The sequence below is a fragment of the Rhinolophus ferrumequinum genome (genome assembly GCF_004115265.2).
Source record: "Rhinolophus ferrumequinum isolate MPI-CBG mRhiFer1 chromosome 15 unlocalized genomic scaffold, mRhiFer1_v1.p scaffold_54_arrow_ctg1_1, whole genome shotgun sequence".
Lineage (NCBI taxonomy): Eukaryota > Metazoa > Chordata > Mammalia > Chiroptera > Rhinolophidae > Rhinolophus > Rhinolophus ferrumequinum.
In genome coordinates, this window is record NW_022680357.1 from 1,125,533 (window position 1) to 1,144,786 (window position 19,254).

Here is a 19,254-nt window from a genome sequence, read left to right on the forward strand (position 1 = left end):
TTCATTTTCTCACTTCCCACTGGGCAGCAATGGCACGAAAGCACCTGGGAGTTATCTTTGACGTCCGTCACCCCGTGTCTCCCCTTCTATATTTCACCCATCGTTAAGTGTCGCAATGTAAAAATAAGAGCAGCTCACATTTGTTGGCACTTAACCATGTATCAGGCACTGATGAACTGTTTTACATGGATTCATTCATATCACATAGTCCATCCACTTTTGATCTCCACCACATCCACCCTAGACCAAGGTGCTTCTGTTCTTGCCTGAACAACTGCAAAAGCTTTTTTGTGTTTTTAAATCCCTGATGCAGAGGTTGACTTACCCATTGCTCACGTTAAAGCATTATATCATTGGAGTCTGCACGCCCTCTCTCTAGTTTTATATATGTGTGGCCTTTTATCTCTTTTCTCCACGCCTGCCACTTTCCCCAATGGTGTGTGAGAGTGTCTTTGGAAAACGTGTGTTGTTTAGTGTGCATGTATTTTTAATTTACCTAAATGGCATTGTGTTATAAACCTCACTCTATTTCTTACTCTTTCCACACAGCACCATGCTTTTAAGACCTGTGCTTGTTGCTGTGTGTGTACATAGTCTGTTACTTAGAACAACTGTGCAGCGTTTCATAATGGGCACCCACGTTTCAGTTGTTCAGAACCACGGTGAGGGACCAGAAAATTGCCTCCATCTACTGGTTACCACGAACAATGCCACAGTGAACGCCTCATGCATGCCCCCTTGTGGCCTGTGTGGGGATTTTTCTGGGATGTATACCCCATAATAGGACGGAGGAATAATAGCCTCTTAAATTGTCTCCCCTCAACCATTCTGGTCACAGAGATCTTCTTAAAATGCAAATGTGTTTATGCTCTGACACCCCTGTCTCTTGCCCCGCCTCCTTCTCTTCCAATCCCTTTCAGCCTCTCCAGTCCAGGTCTCTCATACCTGCCACGTCCCTCCTCCCACAGCCTCTGCAAAGGCTGCTGGGAGCACTTTTTCCTCCCCTCTGTCCCTCCGTATCTCCTCCTCATCTTCAGATCTCCCTGAACGCACCAAATCCTTCTGTGACAGTCCCTCGAAACAAGTGTAGACCTCCTGGAATTGTGACAATTTTACACTTGTTTGTGTCATAATTTGATTCGTGTCTGTCCTACCCCTCATCCCCAGACGTAAAAAATTCCATGAAGACTGGGCTCATATCTGTTTATGCTCATCGCTGTCTTTACCACTTAGCCTAGTGCCTGTCCAATAATATAAAGATTTGTTAGATGAAAGAGTAAATAAAGATGTCACCTCTGCTCAGGGAGGGCCATGGAGGGGACAGCCTCTTGCTGGGGTGACTGCTACAGAACTGGGTCTGCAATTCTGCAGGATCAGAAATTCCATTCTGTCAGCAACCTCTTAGGATAGACTCACACTGATGCAACTCACAAGAGACTGAGGTATAAACCAGGAGTCTGCCGAGGTCACATGGGGAGAGTTAGAGGAGTGGAGCTGACTAGACACTTTCTTTGGGGGGGGGGGGGCAGCACTGTCCCTTCCTATGAGCGAGCCACAGCCTGCCAAAGAAACCTGGGGCTTCCTGGTCTATTCTTAAGTCTCTCATCGCTTCAGATCATCACATCAGAAATGCTTTTTCAGAGAGCATTGAGAAGTCACAGGAGTCTTTACTAACGGTCTCTCCAGGACACACGGAGGGAGTTACATTGCATAACTTCCTAAGATTCCCTTCCCAAGTCCCTCACTTCACGGAGCTCCACGGCTGAGGGCGATACTCACGTCTCTCCCTCCTCTTTGCTTTCTCTCCCTTCAGAATTGGCTTTTTGCGTAGGGGCTTCAGGCACCTTCTACATAAAGCCAGCTTCCCATCTCTCTGCTTGTTCCTGTTCATACCCATCCATTACCCACTTGAGCAAAACAGCGAAGCCTCTTCCTCAGCATCTGCCTCCCATGGCAGGTAGATGGGGAAAAGTGTCACCATTCACATTTAATGGTATTTGTCCCCAACACACAGAAGAAGCCCTATCAGAAAGTGGCATAATATGCATGGACCCCCAAGGAGGATGGGATGAAATAAATAAACTTTTGAAAATTGCTTTTTGGCTTCTGGTGGCAGGGTCTGGGGAAGGGGTGACAGGGGCCATGTCTGGACGAGAATGCGGCAAGAAGAAACCCCTGAAGTAGCCCCAGGGGAAGGACTAGGAAGATGAGGCATTCAAGCAGAAACAAAAAGGGCAGAAGAACACTGAGCTGGAAGTGAAGGCTTTGGGGAAGGTCCCTCTGACCACAGGTGAAATTAAGAAATCTGGCCAAAAGTGAGCTGTTCCTTGTGCCTGGAACAATGGTGACCCTTAATTCCATTCTTGTTTCAAGATTTGGATTCCCTGCCATAACACCTTTTGCCACCTATGGCTAGAATGAAACATTGCCTTGGAGGTTTTTATATGTTGAAGAATAAACTTTTGCGAAAAAAACAATTGTTCCTCCCCCTTCTAAAATAGGTATACACAGTGAATAAGTCAAACATTGCAGAGATCTAGAATCTATAACGGAGAAAGTGAAAATTCTCCACAATCCCCATCCCAGATATAACCACTATGGAGAACTGGGTACACATCCCATTGCCCTCACCCCCAGCTGTGCCCCACTCTCCCACTACCTGCTCAACCTGCAAAGAGCTGGCCATCTCCAGCAAGAGATTATTTGAATAGATTTTCCTCTGTAAGCATGGAGTAATATTTTAGATTGAATAAAGCACCAAGCAGCGCTTAAAGCTCACCCTGATGCACCCCAGGCATTCTCTTGTCATTCCCCAGGATGCCACCTTTGAAGATGGGTACTGCACAGGGGGCCCCAGAGGTACATCACCATCCAGATGTGGTCCACAGAAAGTCAGCCAGATTGTATGAAACCTGGATTGGCATTTATACAGACAGTCAAGGACTGTTATCCTGTCCAGGAAACCTTCATCAAAATTTAGTATGATATTGACATACAGCAGAATATTTACAACCCTTCGTGTTTTTTCCACCCCACCAAGCACATACCAGACTTGCCCAGCAGAGAAGGGCAGTGAGGACTGATCCTAGTGACCCTGTAAACACGGAAGTGACAGCATCGGACATCAGACGCCAGTGGCCCCAGCTGGAAATGGATTTGAGACTTGAGGAGATGAGACTCTTCATTGAGACTCTTCCTAAAACATTATATTCTTAGGAAGATAAATGTTGAGGTTTTTTATTTTGTTAATATAAATGTTATTGGGGAATATTGGGGAACAGTGTGTTTCTTCTCCAGGGCCCATCAGCTCCAGTCATTGTTCTTCAATCTAGTTGTGCAGGGCACAGCTCAGCTTCAAGTCCAGTCATCGTTTCCAATCTTTAGTTGCAGGGGGCGCAGCCCACCATCCCATGCGGGAATCGAACCGGCAACCTTGTTGTTGAGAGCTCGCGCTCTAACCAACTGAGCAATCTGGCCGCCCCTCCAGAAGCTCAGCGGCAGCTCGTTGTCTTCAATCTAGTTGGAGAGGGTGCAGCTCACTGGCCCATGTGGGAATCAAACCAGCAACCCTGTTGTTCAGAGCTCCCCTCTAACCAGCTGAGCCATCCGGCGGCCCCTGTTGTGAGTTTTTTGTATGTATGTATTTTTGGCTACTCAAGCTATGTTTACCATTGGAAATTGAATGGGGACTGTATGGTTATATGAGCTGAATAGACGGCTAATATGGATACTTCAGACATTTTTAAAGTCCATTTCTTTCTGTTCTTTATGTGTATACAGGTGTATACTAAGTGCCCTAGGAACCGAAGGGCTGAGGGGTCTGTAGGAGCAGTTTGCCAAGGCGGGAGGCATATTTTATTACTGACATTGTTGAGAATTGATGTGATAATAAAAAGCAGATGATTTTGGCTAATTTACAGAAAATGACCCAGTTTTTGGCCTGCATTAGAGTGTTGGGTTGCTCCCACTGCCCTCCCGCTATTGACAAAATGACCCCTCAAAGTCCCTTCCAGATGTAAGACCTCTAGGGCATGACCCAGTTGATATAAACATTTTAGCTTAAATGGAAATCTATACTGTGAAGTGATTATTCCCCTAAAGAGATATTTGAAGCAGCAGGGTTTGGAAAACCTTAATGTCTGTACCTGGGGAAGCACAAGCCACGTATGCTTCCTCTTTGCTATGCCAGAATATCGATAGATGTGCTGAATCATCACACATTGGTCTATCGACCTAGAGAGACCGGTACCTAGTATTTTAATTATAGTGAAACCAGAGGGCAACCGAGTCCAGGGTTCAGCTCAGCCCATAGACCGACACAGGAGCTGGGCTATTTGGAATAAGTGTTTATTTTCAGAGCGCCGAGAAGGCAGCAGGTTAACACCTCCAAACTGCCTTAATGTTCTCAGACCGGCTTGGGGGTATTTAAAGGGAAATCAGGGCTTTCTCCCAGAGACTGCATGACAGTCCCAGAGGTCTGTTCTTCGCGGTGCCTCTCTCTGTCATTGTAAGTTTTTGGTGGCATCTGCGATCTGGGATTGGTGATGGGAGTAGCCTGGGATGAATGCTGAGCAATCGAGTTTTCAATTAACAAGTATACAGGCATTAATTACGAGCCCAGATGGGAGCAGGGCATCCCAGAGGCATCCTGAGCTCAAGCCACAGGCTAAGGAAAAGGGAAGCCAGGCTCCTATTGCAGGGGTCCCTGCTGGGCCCCTGCTTCAATTGCACTGAACTGGGGACAAGAGACTATGGTCTCCTGAATCCAGGAGTAGAATTCGCCGTACTCCAACTCCTTTGGTTAACTAAATGCACTATACATGTCCTCTCCTTGGCCTTCCCAGGACACTGTTTCATGACCTCCTGGTCTATCTAGCTTTTGCTCCTCTCTCCCAGGTCAGCTCACACGTGACCTTCTCTGGGAGTTGCTCACAAGCCTGGGTTAGGTGCACCTTGCAATTGAACATGCACCATCAGCCAATGGGCTGTCGTGAGCCCCTCGAGTACGCATGTCATGTTCTGCTTTCTTTTATAACCCAGCACTGAGCAAGTGTCTGCTTCATAGTGAGTTCCCTAAACATTTGTGGAGTGGAGAATGCTAGCCTCTCTGGTCCTTACTTCCTCATCTGTTAAATGGGTTGCATTTGCTGATCTCTGGGGAGACTTCCGGTAATAACATGTACCACTCTAGATTCTTCTACCATTGTTTTATCTGGCCATCATCTATCTTCCTTAGTAACCAGGAGAAATGGGTGACACCTATATTATGCTGAAAACAATGTATTACAGTTATCTGTCTTATTTCAATACATTTAATGCAAAAACTAGGATTATGCTGTATGTAACGTTCTTCAACCTGCTTTTTTCATTCAACGATGTAGTATGGACAACTTTCTCTTCAGAGCTAGAGACATTATTCTTTTTAACGGCTACAGAGTATTTCACAGACGGAGGCTGATCAGTCACCTACTGATGGACACTTAGGGTGTTTCCTGTTTTTCTCAGCTACCACAAGGCTGGGAGCACTTCAGTAGGACATTTGTACGTAGAACCACAATTATCAGGGTTTCTGTGCATTGGACAGTCTGATCAATATTGCCAAATCGCGTATTGAAAGACAGCATCTGTTTATATTCAAGGTGATGGTGTCACACAGCCAAGAATAATTGCAAGCACCGCTGTGGGGTTTGTGGGCTCCTCTGGACTGGGGCTAGGAGGTCACACAGACTTGCTTCGCCTCATTTAGGCTTTTTGAGTCCCCTGGTTCTACAGCGAGGTCAACAATCCAGCGTGGTTACATATCCTGCCTTCGGCCTCAGAAACTCCTGATGCTTTGAGCCAAAGACGTCTGCACATCTCACGGAGCCATAGATAGGGGAGACCTACCACTACATTCTCGCTGGCGGCTGGGTCGGAGACACAAAAGCAAACATCCGCCAGTACCCCAACAAGGGGATCTTTCTGCACCCCAGTCTCACTGGCGGCTGGGTGAGACACAGGAAGCAGGAGCCACATGACCCGCAATCCGCCGTCCGCTTTTCTGCCTTCCAACCAACCAACCAGCATAGTCACAGCAGTTGTATCAGTGGCGAATGGCCAACCAGTCACAGCTGATGGCCAATTAGTCACAGCTGACGGCCATCTACTACCCGAGCCAGCACCTTTCCACGTGAGGCCGAGAGCCTGGAAAGTGCTCTCTGGAACTCTGTCCCCACACTCAGTTTTCGAACATCCATTCCGGAAGACCGTTGGAGTTCTGAAACTTTGGAAAACAGCCGACAGCTAGGCCTCAGGATCTTGCACTCAGCAGAAGCCGCGTGACACCTTCGACTTTGGAAGCGTGTTCGAAAACCAAAGCATTTACTTCTGGTTTTACCGCGTTGGTAAGCCAAAATGTTCATCAACGGACACGTTGGAAAACCGGGGTACTACTGTAACATCAGGGGGATGGGATATAGGATAAGTGGGTGTGTGTGATATTCTGGACAGGCATGCGCACTGATTTGCTAAATATCCCTTCTCCATGGCGCTGAGCTCACCGATCGCACGTGGTACTTAGTTCCGCGCGACCTCCGCTTCCCACGTGGTCCAAAGCAGGGACTAACTGTTCTGGAGGAATCCTTGACAGGTGGCCTCCACACACAGCTGCCAAACCAGTGCCAGTGTTTGGCCAGCTGTGTTGACTTAGAACGAGCTCGGAAAGGAGATCAGGTCGACTGGGGGAGGGTTCCTTCCCACGCACCAGCCGCCTGACCTTGAACAAGCTGCATTCCCAGCGTTGGGTTTCCTTCTTTGAAGAACGTGGGGGGGACAGGGGTGGTATTGCCGTACCCCACGTGCCCGACTGTGGGCAAAGCCCTGTCACACACTGAGCCCGGTCTCTATCCTGCCTTTACAGAGGAGCAAACTCAGAAGTGGGCCCAGGATGTCACGAGGAATCTCCGGTCCCAGGGGCCCAAGCGAATGCGTGAAAGATCGCCCTCTAGGGGCAGCTCGGGAATTTGTGGGATTTCTTGGTTGTCACAAGGGAGGCAGAACCAGACAGTTGCACACAGAATTGTCTCACGTCCAGCACAACGTCTGACGGTCCTGCTGGATATTCTTGAAGCGAAAAAACTGAGCCTAGAACCTACCCCGTCCGATGTCATGATGGAATTATTTTGCTACTGATTGAGTGATAAAGCCACTACTTAGCAAGAACAGTATTTCCTAATTTTCTCCACCTTCACTTGTCTCCGTGTGGTATCGTTGTTTAAATTAAGGTTATTTTTCGCCTTCTCTTAACATCTGTTCTGTTATTGTTATCCCAACTCTGTTTTTATTCCTGTCCTCCTGTCTTTTCATTTCCTGGACAGTAAAGAACTTACAGATCACCCAAATCTGGAAAACAAAAGCTAAATTGAATTCTGGCTCAGGCCAGGGAGACACGCCAGCTGATGCTACTTCTCCTTAAACAGAGGACAAAACTGGGTTATTATAGAGCTTGGGGAAGGATGCGGTTTAGGTAAGTTTAGATGGAATAGTGTTTCAATAGGCTCACAGCTGAGTGGGGGTTGTGAGCAGAGAATGAACATCTGGGCTGGGCTGACAGGGTCAGATTGTGTTGGAAACCACAGAGTTTAAAAGGAAAAAGAAGAAGAGAAAAGCCTCCTTCCCTGCCCCCGACCGGGGGAGCTGGGAGCTGGTACAGAAGCCTCCTCCGCTGAGGCTTGAGTGGGCAACTGGGGGTGTGGCTTCCGTGGGGCCACAGGACCCACAGGCAGAGCCTTCCGGCAAGAGTGGAAAATTCCACTTTCACATGTTTCTTATCCGAACCCCTTCCTTTAGTTCATTATTACAGGGGTACAAACATCTGCTTACTTCAGAATGCCTTCTACTTCGGTGTATCTGTGTTTTGAAATAGATATTATTTTATTATAAATTAATTTCCTTTTCTGTCTCCTTTACATTACGGGGAGCGCATTCCACCGAGTTGTTTGGAATTAACTCTTACATAGCGCAGCTTACAGTGTACCAGGCACTGTGGCCAGGGCCTTTCCATATAGGATCTCATTTGACCCTGTCACCCACTCTGGGAGGTGGACACAAGTATTAGCATCCTCATTTTACAGAGGAGAAAACTGCGGCACAGAGAGGTGAAGTGACTTTTCTGGGGTCACACAGGAAGTAGTGGGTCAGGGGCTTGAGCTCTGGCTCCGGAATCTGCATTTTTAACCACTCTCTGGCCTCCCTCTCAGAGGAGGAAAGTGACCCAGGGGCCCAGTTCAGGATAGTAAGGAGGCTTCCCAAGATGTTTCTTATAAAAAAGGAGTGTTGGGTGTGACAGGGAGAAGAACCACTGGCCTAGCACATAGTATGTTGCTATCCTCTCCCCATATCCTTCCCTCCACACTCTGCCACCACGGTCCTGAATCTGAGCCAGAATTGTGGTGGACGTGAGGGTCAGCTGTGTAGCCAAGACCCCAAGCGTGGAGGGGGCACGTGGCAGAGGGCAGGAGATGGACAGGATTGGGTGGGCCAGGTGAGGTCCTTGGTCTCGCTGACCAGGATCCCTGGTCATTTTCCTCCTGCTACCTGAGGGGTGGGGATCTCCTCTGTGGAAAATACCAGCTGGGCAGCCCCAGTGAGAGGGAGGAGGCAAGCGGGGGCTGGGACTCACTCTTTTTTCCTCTCGTGACTGGTTCTGGGAAAGAGCCCGATTGCATCAGGCAGGGCCTGAGGGGTTGGAGCCAGACTGCAGGCTGAGGAAGAGACGTGGCCTTATAAATTGGATCCAGTGAACTGTCAGGAGATCAGACACAAACAAAGCTTTAGAAGGCTAGAGAGAGAGAGAGAGAGAGACAGTGAGAGTAAGCCAGACCTGATGGCCGCCTTCCCCCAAGCAGCCAGCCCATCCCAGCAGCCCCCAGGCTCCGAGGACGAAGACCACAGCCTGGATGAGTACGACCTCTACAGCCTGGCTCATTCTTACCTGGGTAAGGCCTGGCCCTGCCATCTTCCTGGTCCTTCCACTTCTGACGCCCATGTCCTACAAATGGTCTGACACCCCCCACCCTTCACAGTACGACCCCTCCTTGGACTTCTCCCCACCCCTCACCCTTTTCCAGCCTGTTCCCTGAACCCCTCATCCACTCAGCAGTGTTCTACTCAGCTCTGGGGCCTCACACATGCCTAGAAAGTTGGAGAAACAACAGTTCACCTGGGCGGCCCTCATTTCTCAGATGGGGAAAGAGGGACGATGACTGCCCCAGAGCTATGTGGTGACCACCCTGCAACTCCCTACTCCAACCCAAGCGCTGCACCCCGAACCCCCACCTCTCCTCTGAGGCTTCTCATCACGCCTCCAGCCACCTCACCTCAGGCTCTTGCCTTTGTTCCCAGGAGCGGGAGGCCGGAAAGGTCGCACCAAGAGAGAAGCTGCTTCCCATACCAACCACCCCAGCCCTGGTGGGCACGAGAGGAAGCTGGTGACCAAGCTTCAGAATACGGAGCGGAAAAAGCAGAAGGCACAGCTCTGAGACAGAGCTGGAGGTAAGGGGTCCGGGGCTCGAGGACCGCGGAGGTGCCTCTGCCTCCAAAGGCCAGGGCTGAGTGTGCGTGGTCGGGTAGGGAGGAGGGATCAAAGAACGGTTGTCTCAACATAGAATAAAACGCGACATACATTTGACTCTGAGTTTCTTAGTGACCAGAGCAAAGCAGGGAACTGTAGACCCTTTCTTACTGGAGGGAAATCTGGTTTACAGGGAGGGAAACAGGCCCCGAGAGGGGAGGGTCTTTCTCTGGAGTCACAGAACAAGTGAGGAGGAAAGGCAGAATTGGAAACCTCTGTCCCTTTCACTACCTGCTTTCCTTCCCCAGATGAGGCCAGAGCACAGACCCCACACAGCGATGGAGGCGCGACCACGCAGGAACGAGCCCCTTGGGGGGCTCCAGGCCTGCTTGCCCCCAACGATATCCCCAGGACTTACCCCACAGAGACTCTGAGGGGCCACCAAGGAAGTGCCCCCCAGCCCCAGAAAAAGGGCAAGATGGGGAGCAAGAGGTAGGGAGTAGAGAGGCAGAGTCACGAAGGTGCGCCCCGAAAGAAAGACACCGAAGAAACCGGAGCTCCCTGGGGTGGCGGCGACAATAAACAAAGCACAGAGCTGCAGCTTGCTTTGTCCTCGTGTGTGGTTTTGTTGGTACACAGTTCTGCGTGGGTCTGCTGTGCACCACCAACGAGCGTCTTCTGTTAGCGTCTGCATTTGATTCTGTATCTGGGAGGGGGGACTTCTGGTTTTGTGGGAGCGTGTAGAGGGGTGTGTGTGTTTGCGTGTTTGCTCCAATACGCATGTCTTTGGGTGCATACGTTTCTGTGGTCTTTTATGGGATGCAGGGGAATTCCTCTGCTGCTTTGTAACACTGCTCAGGAAACAAGCCCCCTCCCCAGCTCCTCTCCATTTTCAGAGTAAGGATCTTGTTGATTATGTTGTATTCACAGAAAACCAGCTTTGGGAGTAAATGTTCCTTACCAGTGCCCATCTGTAAAATGGAGAAAACTGAGTCTTAAAACATTAAGGGACTTGCCCCAACTTCCTCAGGGCTCAATTTCAAGGATGCTTATTGTCCTCAAGTGTGGGGTGGGTCCTTTTGCCCAGGGGGCTGCCAGGACAGCGGTCTGGGAGGTCAGCTGAGGGAGGGAGATTCTTACCTGGTGTGTTATCAATCTCGGAAGCATCCTTTGAGAAAAACATGGGGCAAATGAGGTGTGATTGGAGCTAAGAGAATGCACTGAGATATAAATCTGGGCCGCTGTAATGAAGACTCAAAACGGGATAGGAAGTTATCCCTCTGTCACATAATCACAGCTCCAAGGCAAGGACTCCTGGACTAAAATGGCAACTCCACTGTGTCAGGGACCCCACTATTGTAGCTCGTGGTTCTGCCACCCTCAAAGCATGGCTCCCATTTGGAGGTCCAAGCTAGCTGCTCCAGCACCTGCCATCACGTCTGCATCCCAGCCTGCAGAAAGAGAGCAGGGAAGGACCAGCGGAGGCCATACCAACTCAGTTTTAAGGCCGTAACCTAAAAGTAAAACATAGCACAGCTGCTCAGAATTTAATTACATGGCCGCACCCAACTGCAAGAGAAGTTTGGAAAATGTAGTATTTAGCAGCTTCACCACGTGTTAGCGAAATTTGGAAAGGGCAAGGTTTTAGTATTACAGGAAACAGGGAAGAGTGCACACTGGATAAAACTAGCAAGAAGCATTTTCCACAGACAGACTCAACATCAACAGGGGGAGAAAAACCCTAATTCTGGCTCTGGGCAGAGCCTTTTTATTCTCCCCCTGTCCTTTCCATGCTTCCTTCAGAGCTTCAGTTTCCTCACCTGTCAGATGGTGAGACCACCCCCTTCTCTGTCTACTTCAAAGGAGAAAACAGGCTGGGAAGTGCTGTATCCCTCATTGGCTATGGTCACTCCCTGGGTACTGGGTCCTATAACACTTGCTATAACACTCGCCTATAACACTGGCCTCAAAGGCTCCCTCACTCCTGGCCTCTGATTGGCTTTCCCTGGCCCCGCCCTTCCCTGGTACAGCCTATGCTCCTGAGGCTTTTAAGTAGGTGGTCCGGGAACCAGACAGCTCATGGAAATTTACAGAATATGTGATCAGAAAGGATCCTGGGAGTTAAGAGTCCCACTCTTTCAAGGCCTGGGGTGGAGGTCAGGGGTCAGGGGTCAGGAACTGGCTTAAACTCACACGAGGGCAAGGGACTCAGGACAAGAACCCACTCTTCTTTTTTTTAAAAAAGAGGATAGTTTATTAGAGGCGGGAGAAGAGGTTGCAGCTCCCGAGCGGGAGGGGGTCCCGAATGGGGTGCCCAGTGACTGAGGCAAAAGCTCTTACTTTTATTCCTTCCTTTGCCTGTTTGGAGAAGGGGGCTGGAGCCCTCTAATTGACTTCATGTATCAGGTTCGTCCTGTTTGCCTGTCCTGAAGGGATTAACGAATGAATCCATTTCTATCAGATCTGTTCCTTTAGAACCCACTCTTGACTCTACCCTTTCAGGACCTCCCTGTTCTGTTCCTACAGCCTTTCTTTTTCATCTGTTGGCCTGTCACCCCAATGTCTTGGGTTCCCCCAGAGAACTACAGAGATAGCTAACTGACATCTCTCCCCTCTCAGGGGCTAACACAAACAGGTTGCAACAATGAATTCAAGCTCCTGGCAGAGAACCAGGAAACTCGCATGGGTCTTTATTTGCTTCACAAACTCCCTGGTTCTCTTCCTGCCACTCCTTTCTCAAAGGCCAGCTTTCAGATATATATTTTTTAAATTTCAGAATGACCCAAAGTTGAGTTTTCACAGCAGTGGAGCAATCGGGAAAGGTAATACGATGCCACCATTATTGATAATCAGCCTCAGGGTTTTCCCAGCCTCCTCTTTCCCACAGCACTTCCGTGATTGCCCTGTGTCCCTTCGAGCTCTCCCATTATTTACGTAAAAAAAAATTACTAAAAATTACCTCTATGTCCTTACCTTTTTACTCAAATATATTAAAAAGGAAACTGCAGAATCACCAAAAAATGGAAATCAACCACCCCATGTCAGAGTTAGAAGATAACTGTTCAAAGAAACACCTAACTCCAACTTTTTAAGTCCCCCTGTGCGCTCACCTGGGATGACCCTGGGTATGAACAGTCCTAAGTGTTCACACCTGGAGAAGCACTGGTTCTTCACTCGGCCAGGTGCTCCCCAACATGGGAGAAAGCTTCACTGTAATCACCTGGGAGTTACAGAAACTACTGCTACCTGGGTCCCACTTCACAGATTCTGATTTCACCGCTCTAGGGTGTAGCTTGGATACTGGGACTTTGAAACGTGACTTCGACATGCTGTGAAATTTGAGGACCATGGATGCAGTGGGGTTTTGTCTCAGAGTACGTTTACCAGAGAGCGTCACAGCAAGAGTTCCCATACCACAGGCTCTCCTGGCAGTGTGGCCTTGCACCCTTCCACCCAACAGGGGCGGGGGACCGTGTCCCTTCCCTTTGAAAGTGCAAGGATCTTTGCTGCTGCCTGACTAATAGAGGAGGGAGGAGGTGGTGTGCGCTCAGAAAATGCCATGCCCCTCCAGCTTTCTCCCTGGGGTTCTTGGGACCCCACCACCCTGCTGTGTGGACGTCCAGCACCTCATACATGGAGAGATACCGTAGAAAGTCCACACGTTGGCATTCGGGCCTTCAGCCCAGCGGGACTCCCAGCTGGAAACCCTCCTCTAGCTCCAGTGGGAGTGAAGGGAGCCTGCAGACGTTCCAGCCCCAGCTGTGAAGCCCCCTCCAGTTGGATGACTCCAATTGAGTCTTCCTAGAGGAGGGAGGTCTGACATATTTAGAGCAGAGACAAGCCATATCCAATTTCTGACCCGCAGGACCCGGGAGCGTCACAAAATGGTCATTTCACAGCACTGCGTTTGGGGATGGTTTGTGATGCAGCCTTAGTGGGTAAAAGCCCTCAGAGTCTCCCAGACCCATGATCAGATCCTGCCTGCAAACTTGGTTATGACCTCGCATCTCGATTTCCATATCTGCAAACAGGAGACGAAGAGTACACCCACCTCCCGGAATTGTTTTGAGAACACAAGGAAACTGTTTTACAAGCGCTTAGTGCAGAGGTGTCCACACTGCGGCCCGCGGGCCAACTGCAGCCCGCAATCCGTTTTTAATTGGCCCGCAGCAAATTCCAAAAATATATGTAGTTTACTTAAATAAACCAGGTGAGGCAATACGTACTTCACCTCGAGTGAGTGGCCCGGCTGTGTGTGTATTTTACCGCATATGGCCCTTGGTGAAAAACGTTGAAAAAAAGTTTGGACACCCCTGGCTTAGCGGATTACCTGACTCAGAAAAAGAACTCAAGGAGGTAGCAGAATAGCGACGAACAGCCTGGGCTGTGGACCCAAGCTCTGTGGGTTCAGGTTCCCGCTCTCTTACTCTGTGACTGTGGACCAGTTACCTGACCTTATTATTGTCACACCGAATGTTTACCAAAGCCCTGCGGTGAGAGAAAATGTCTGTGTCCTCCAGTCACCACCGGTCGTAGGCTGAGCCAGCAGTAGACCAGGTGTGCTGCCACCCGTGCCCAAACCTTCTAGAGAGCTCTGTGGCCTCCAGGAAGTGCCAGAGGGGAGCAAGCAAAGAAGCAAGAGCACCCTAATCTCTGAGTTCCTGTGCAAGCAACCAGCCTTGACAGAGGAGACCTCTCTGGCTAGACCAAGATCCCAGGTTTCCGTCAACCCGAAGCACTTGCTTTTCTTTGTAAAACAAGGTTTTCTTTGCTTTTCTGATTCCAAAAGCAGTTCATGCTGTGGCATCGGAAGAAAACCCCAACGTCTGGTTCAGCTTTCCTGACTGAACACTCCCTCCCTCCAACTTGTGCAAAACACTAACGTTAGAAAATTAAAGTTCATTTGTAATCACTTCACGGACCGCTCACACCAGCTCTGTGCAGACTTATGCCGTCTCTTTTTTCTGGAGAACTGGTTGGGAGACTTTCGTTTTGTTTTGAACTGTTGGTGGAAATAATTAGCCGTTCAGCACATATTCATTGGCCAGGGAATATTCTAGAAGCTATGGGGACAGTGGTCAACTAGTTCTTCCCTCCCGAGCTCACATTCTCGCGGGACAGACGAGCTGTTACAAGGGAACGAACAGAAACAAGAATTTCAGCTCAGCTCATCCGATGGAAAATGCCTCACGGCCAGATGGCATGTCAGCGAAGGCCAGAAGGACGTTAGGAAGTGATTCACGCTGAAATTCCTGTTTATTTCCTTCCGAACACATAGTACCATCTGACAAACTATACATTTTACTTGTTAATTTATTGTCCGGGGTTAGGGGAGACAACAATTAGCAGCTGAGAAGCCTGAGGCAATGAGAGGCGCTGAGGCTGAGTGACCACAGGCAGAGAGCGGGGCTTGGGGCGGGCCGTGGGGTTCAGGCAGGAAAGCCTCAGTGTTCTCTCTTTTGCACAGGCCTAAACCACCCCCCCAAGTCAGGTGCTACGCCCTGCTCCGTGGAGGAGACGCACCGTCTGTCAGGGCCCCCCGGCCCCCCGCACTTGTTCTGGGGCACAGCCTGTCTGTCACCATCCTTCCTGACATGGTTCCTCGCTGCCCATCTGACACAGCCCCTATTCTTTTTTTTTTTTTAAAGATTTTATTGGGGAAGGGGAGCAGGACTTTATTGGGGAACAGTGTGTACTTCCAGGCCTTTTTTCCAAGTCAAGTTGTTGTCCTTTTAGTCTTAGTTGTGGAGGGCGCAGCTCAGCGCCAAGTCCAGTTGCCGTTGTTAGTTGCAGGGGGCGCAGCCCACCATCCCTTGCGGGAGTCAAACCGGCAACCTTGTGGTTGAGAGGACGCGCTCCAACCAACTGAGCCATCGGGGAGCTCAGCGGCAGCTCAGCTCAAGGTTCCGTGTTCAATCTTAGTTGCAGGGGGCGGAGCCCACCATCCTTTGCGGGAGTCGAGGAGACTTGAACCGGCAACCTTGTGGTTGAGAGCCCACGGGCCCATGTGGGAATCGAACCCAGCAGCCCTCGGCATTAGGAGCACAGAGCTCCAACCGCCTGAGCCACCGGGCCGGCCCCAGAGCCCCTATTCTTGAGCGTGGCATTCCAGGACCTCACCCTCCTGCCCCTTCGTCTAAGTGCCTTCTGCTCTCTCTTCCTCAGGGCTGGTGCCTGGCACAAAGTAGGTGCGCAATAAATATTCAAGAATGATGTGGCAGAAATAGTCTCGCTTCAAACCATCCTTTTTGCTGGGGTCCTATCTCCTTGCCCCTCTACTCGTCAGAATCCCACTGATTCTGAAGACTAACCCCTTTCCGTTCATGCTGCCTTTCCACTTTACGGAGTTTCCCCTCTCGGGTCATTCCGCAGATCTGACCAATAATCTCCTCAGGTAATAGAGTTATCATCCCTATTTTACAGACACGAGAACGGAGGCTCAAAGGGAAAATGAGTTGCTAGGAGCTGTCAGCTGTTTTGAGGCACAGGTGGATCGGGAGCCCCTAAGCCAGGAGCTACTTCTGCGTCTGGGTCAGAGAGTCTACACAGGAAGCTTCTTCAGATTCCTGCCAGGAGCTGCCTGCTCCTCACACTGAGCCTTAGGCCCTTTCTTTGCATCTCTCCCTGCGGTCCAGGCTACTGTGGGGCTGTCTGCTTCCCCTGAGAAGGAGAACAAAGTGAAGGGGAGCACGTATAAGTTTGCTGTGTCTGAGTTGGCCGGGCCTGCTCTGCTCTCCTCCTCCAGCACCAGGTGGACGTTCTGTGGCTCAGGCCAGCAAGGACAGTGGCGAGGGCACTGAGATCCTTACTAACCAACCAGCTCTGTGAGAGGGATCCCAGTGAGCAGGGCCGGTGTACCCCTGAAATCTGTCACCGGCCCAGGTGAGGGTGAGCCAAGATGGGGCCGAGGAGGTGGACAGGGGGAGCCTGACATAACTCCGGCTTCTGACCTCTACCCCAGCTCCCGCTCTGGCAGCAAGGTCCCTGTGCCTCTTGGTTCCTGAGCACTTCCTATTTCCTGAGAAAGTTTGGAATGCATATTCCTCTTCCTGGACAGGTGAGCAAGTCTCGAATTGGGGGAAATAGCCGTGAGATTCCTGGTGGGGGAATGTGTGGAGCCCCTGGCGGCGGGAGACTTTCTGGGGTCCACACTCTCTGACTGGCCCGTCCTTACCTCTGCCCTCTCACTGTGTCTCTCTGTTCCCTGTGTTCTTGCGACTTGTGCTGTCACCGTACTCATCAAGGTCTGATCCTCAGTGTGGTGATTGGACCGTGGGGAGCGGGGCAGGGCAGGTAGGGCTCAGTGAATGCATGAGGGGTCGTGGCTTTATCAAGAACCTGGCGGCCATTTGGATGGGGGTGAGAAGTACGGGGGGTGGGGGGTGTCCTCAGGGCTAGGCCCCTTGCTGTCCTTCACATCTGGGCCTGATTTCTGTTCTCTGGCCCCTCTTCACTCCTTTGTTCGTTCATTAGAGGTGGTGTGTACTAGTGGTTAAGAGCATGGACTTGCGTGACTGTGGTTAATTATACTATATTGTGTCATTGGAATTTGCTAAGAGAGTAGAATTTAAATGTTCTCATCAAAAATCATAATAATAGTAAGAAGAATGGGAGGTGATGGGTGTGTGAACTAACTGGATGGGGAATCTTTTCACGGGGTATCCATATATCAGATTATCACATTATATACTTTAAATAACGTACACTTTTACTTGCCAATTATATCTCAATGAAGTTGAGGGGCAAAAAGAGTGTGGATTCCCGAGTCCTACCTTTTAGTTCAAATGTCTGTTCTGCTATTGTTGTTTAATCTCAGTTTCCTCATCTGTAAAATGGGTTGTTTTGAGGATGACATGAGTTTATGCATATAAAGCTGTTAGAACAGTGTCTGGCATACAGGAAAGGCTCAGTTAATGCTAATGGCTACACTAGACAGCACAGTACAGTGATTGAGGAAGCTAGATGTCCTGGGTTCAAATCCCAGGGCTGCCACTTACTAGCTCTGTAACTTTGGGCACAAAGCCCGAACCTCTCTGGGCCTCAGTTTCCTCTTCTTTTAAATAAACACAAATAACATACCTACAACACAGGGTTATTATGAGGATGAGATGAGCCAAAGGTTGAAAAGTGCCTGGCACCTATCAGCATTTGGTTAAATTATAGTTATAATTTTAATTTTATTCCATTCAGTATAAGCTCCATGAAGGCAGAACTTTCTGTCAGCTTCCTTCACTGCTCTATCTCTAAAGCCTAGAATGGAGCCTGAGACATACAGAGTTGGTGCTCAGTAAATACCAACCAAGCACCTACTCTTTTTCCACACTGTTCTATCTGAAATGCTCTCTTTAGTGGCTTCTGACACAGAGCCCTTTCTATTACATGATGCGATTTGATTTTATCACGATTTGAAACATCTAGTCTGTGATTTTTGACATTGGAAATCAATTGTGAAGGTAGATGAAAGCAGGAGAATGGGTGTGTGCTACAAGTGGCAGAAACACAAGCTTAAGCTCGTGAAACGGAACATTTCAGATCGAACTGCTTCAGGAATAGCTGGATCCAGGAGCTCAAAGTAAATAATGACAGGGTTCTCGTCTCCCTCACTAGCTCTCAGCTCTACCTTCCCATGTATTGGCTCCAGTCTGAGGTAGGCTCTTCCCTCTCGGCAACGCCTAGCAGATTCAGGGTCACATATTACCAGATTAGTAGTCTCTGCAGAGCGAAAGCCTTGACAGCAAGTCCAGGGACTGATTTTCAGTGTGTCACGTCCCAATCCTTGAACCGTTCACTGCAGCGTGGGGCGGGCTGGGCCTGGGCCATGGGCCCACCATGGGAGGGCCAGCCTCTGAGAGAGAGGATGGATACTGCCCCAAAGGAAAATCCAGAGGCTTTTAAAAAGATGTATGCAGAAAGAAGAACGGGTGGGCGGGGGGGAAATGACAGACTGCAACTGCTTCTCAAGCAATGAATACTCTTCTCTGCTCGTCCTTTTACCAGCAGACCAGGTGACAATCTTTGCTTTAAAAACTCAATACAGAGGGTGCCAAAAAAATGTATACACATTTTAAGAAAGGAAAACACTGTTCAAGTTACACCGATGGGAACCACGTCGAGCACCTCTTGTCATTGCAGAAGTCAGACGTGACTTGTAGTCATCTTTTGTTATCGGTATATATTGAGTGTCACAATTACAATCTTTGTTATTGATATATATGTGGAGTATTACTATTTTAATATAGTTTTTTTCTTTTTGAAAATGTGTATACATTTTTCTGGTACCCTCTGTACATAACTAGCACTTTCCAGTGTCTAAAGCACCAGAAGCCACGCTCACGTGCTCTCCCTTTCTCTGTGAGGAAAGTAGAGCTATGCCCATTCTCCACGAGAAGAAATGAAGTGGCTTCACGTGTCTTGCCAGCGTCTCCCAGTAAATTACAAACTGCCCTGCTGTATCCCGTTCTCTGGTTTCACATGTTCGCCCCGTCTTCTCAGATAGGTGGCCACCCCTGTGGACGAGGACCAGGGCCCCCCACCTCTGCATTCAACCCCTGAGTCTGTGTCCCCCTCTCCTACCTAGAGGGCCCTGGCCTGTGACGCCCACTTCAACTCAGGACCGTGGAAGGGGTGGAAGTTATTTGTATCATCATTGCTAACAGGACCCAGATGTCTGATGAGGTGGGTGGGGGCCCAAGGTCTGGAGAAGA

The 19,254-nt window shown here is 49.5% G+C and overlaps 2 protein-coding genes across 2 annotated transcripts; both read left to right on the plus strand.

Annotated features, from left to right (window-relative positions):
* The first annotated feature begins 2,142 nt into the window (after window positions 1-2,142).
* On the plus strand, window positions 2,143-2,319 carry LOC117019432 (translation machinery-associated protein 7-like). The gene is given in 1 exon segment (XM_033101106.1): window positions 2,143-2,319. A coding segment is annotated over 1 exon segment (177 nt).
* Window positions 2,320-8,707: 6,388 nt separating this feature from the next.
* On the plus strand, window positions 8,708-10,150 carry NUPR1 (nuclear protein 1, transcriptional regulator). Its single transcript, XM_033101682.1, has 3 exons — window positions 8,708-8,975; window positions 9,382-9,531; window positions 9,859-10,150. The coding sequence occupies exons 1-2, from the start codon at window positions 8,864-8,866 to the stop codon at window positions 9,516-9,518; spliced, it is 249 nt and encodes an 82-aa protein (XP_032957573.1). The 5' UTR covers window positions 8,708-8,863; the 3' UTR covers window positions 9,519-9,531; window positions 9,859-10,150.
* Window positions 10,151-19,254: the final 9,104 nt, after the last annotated feature.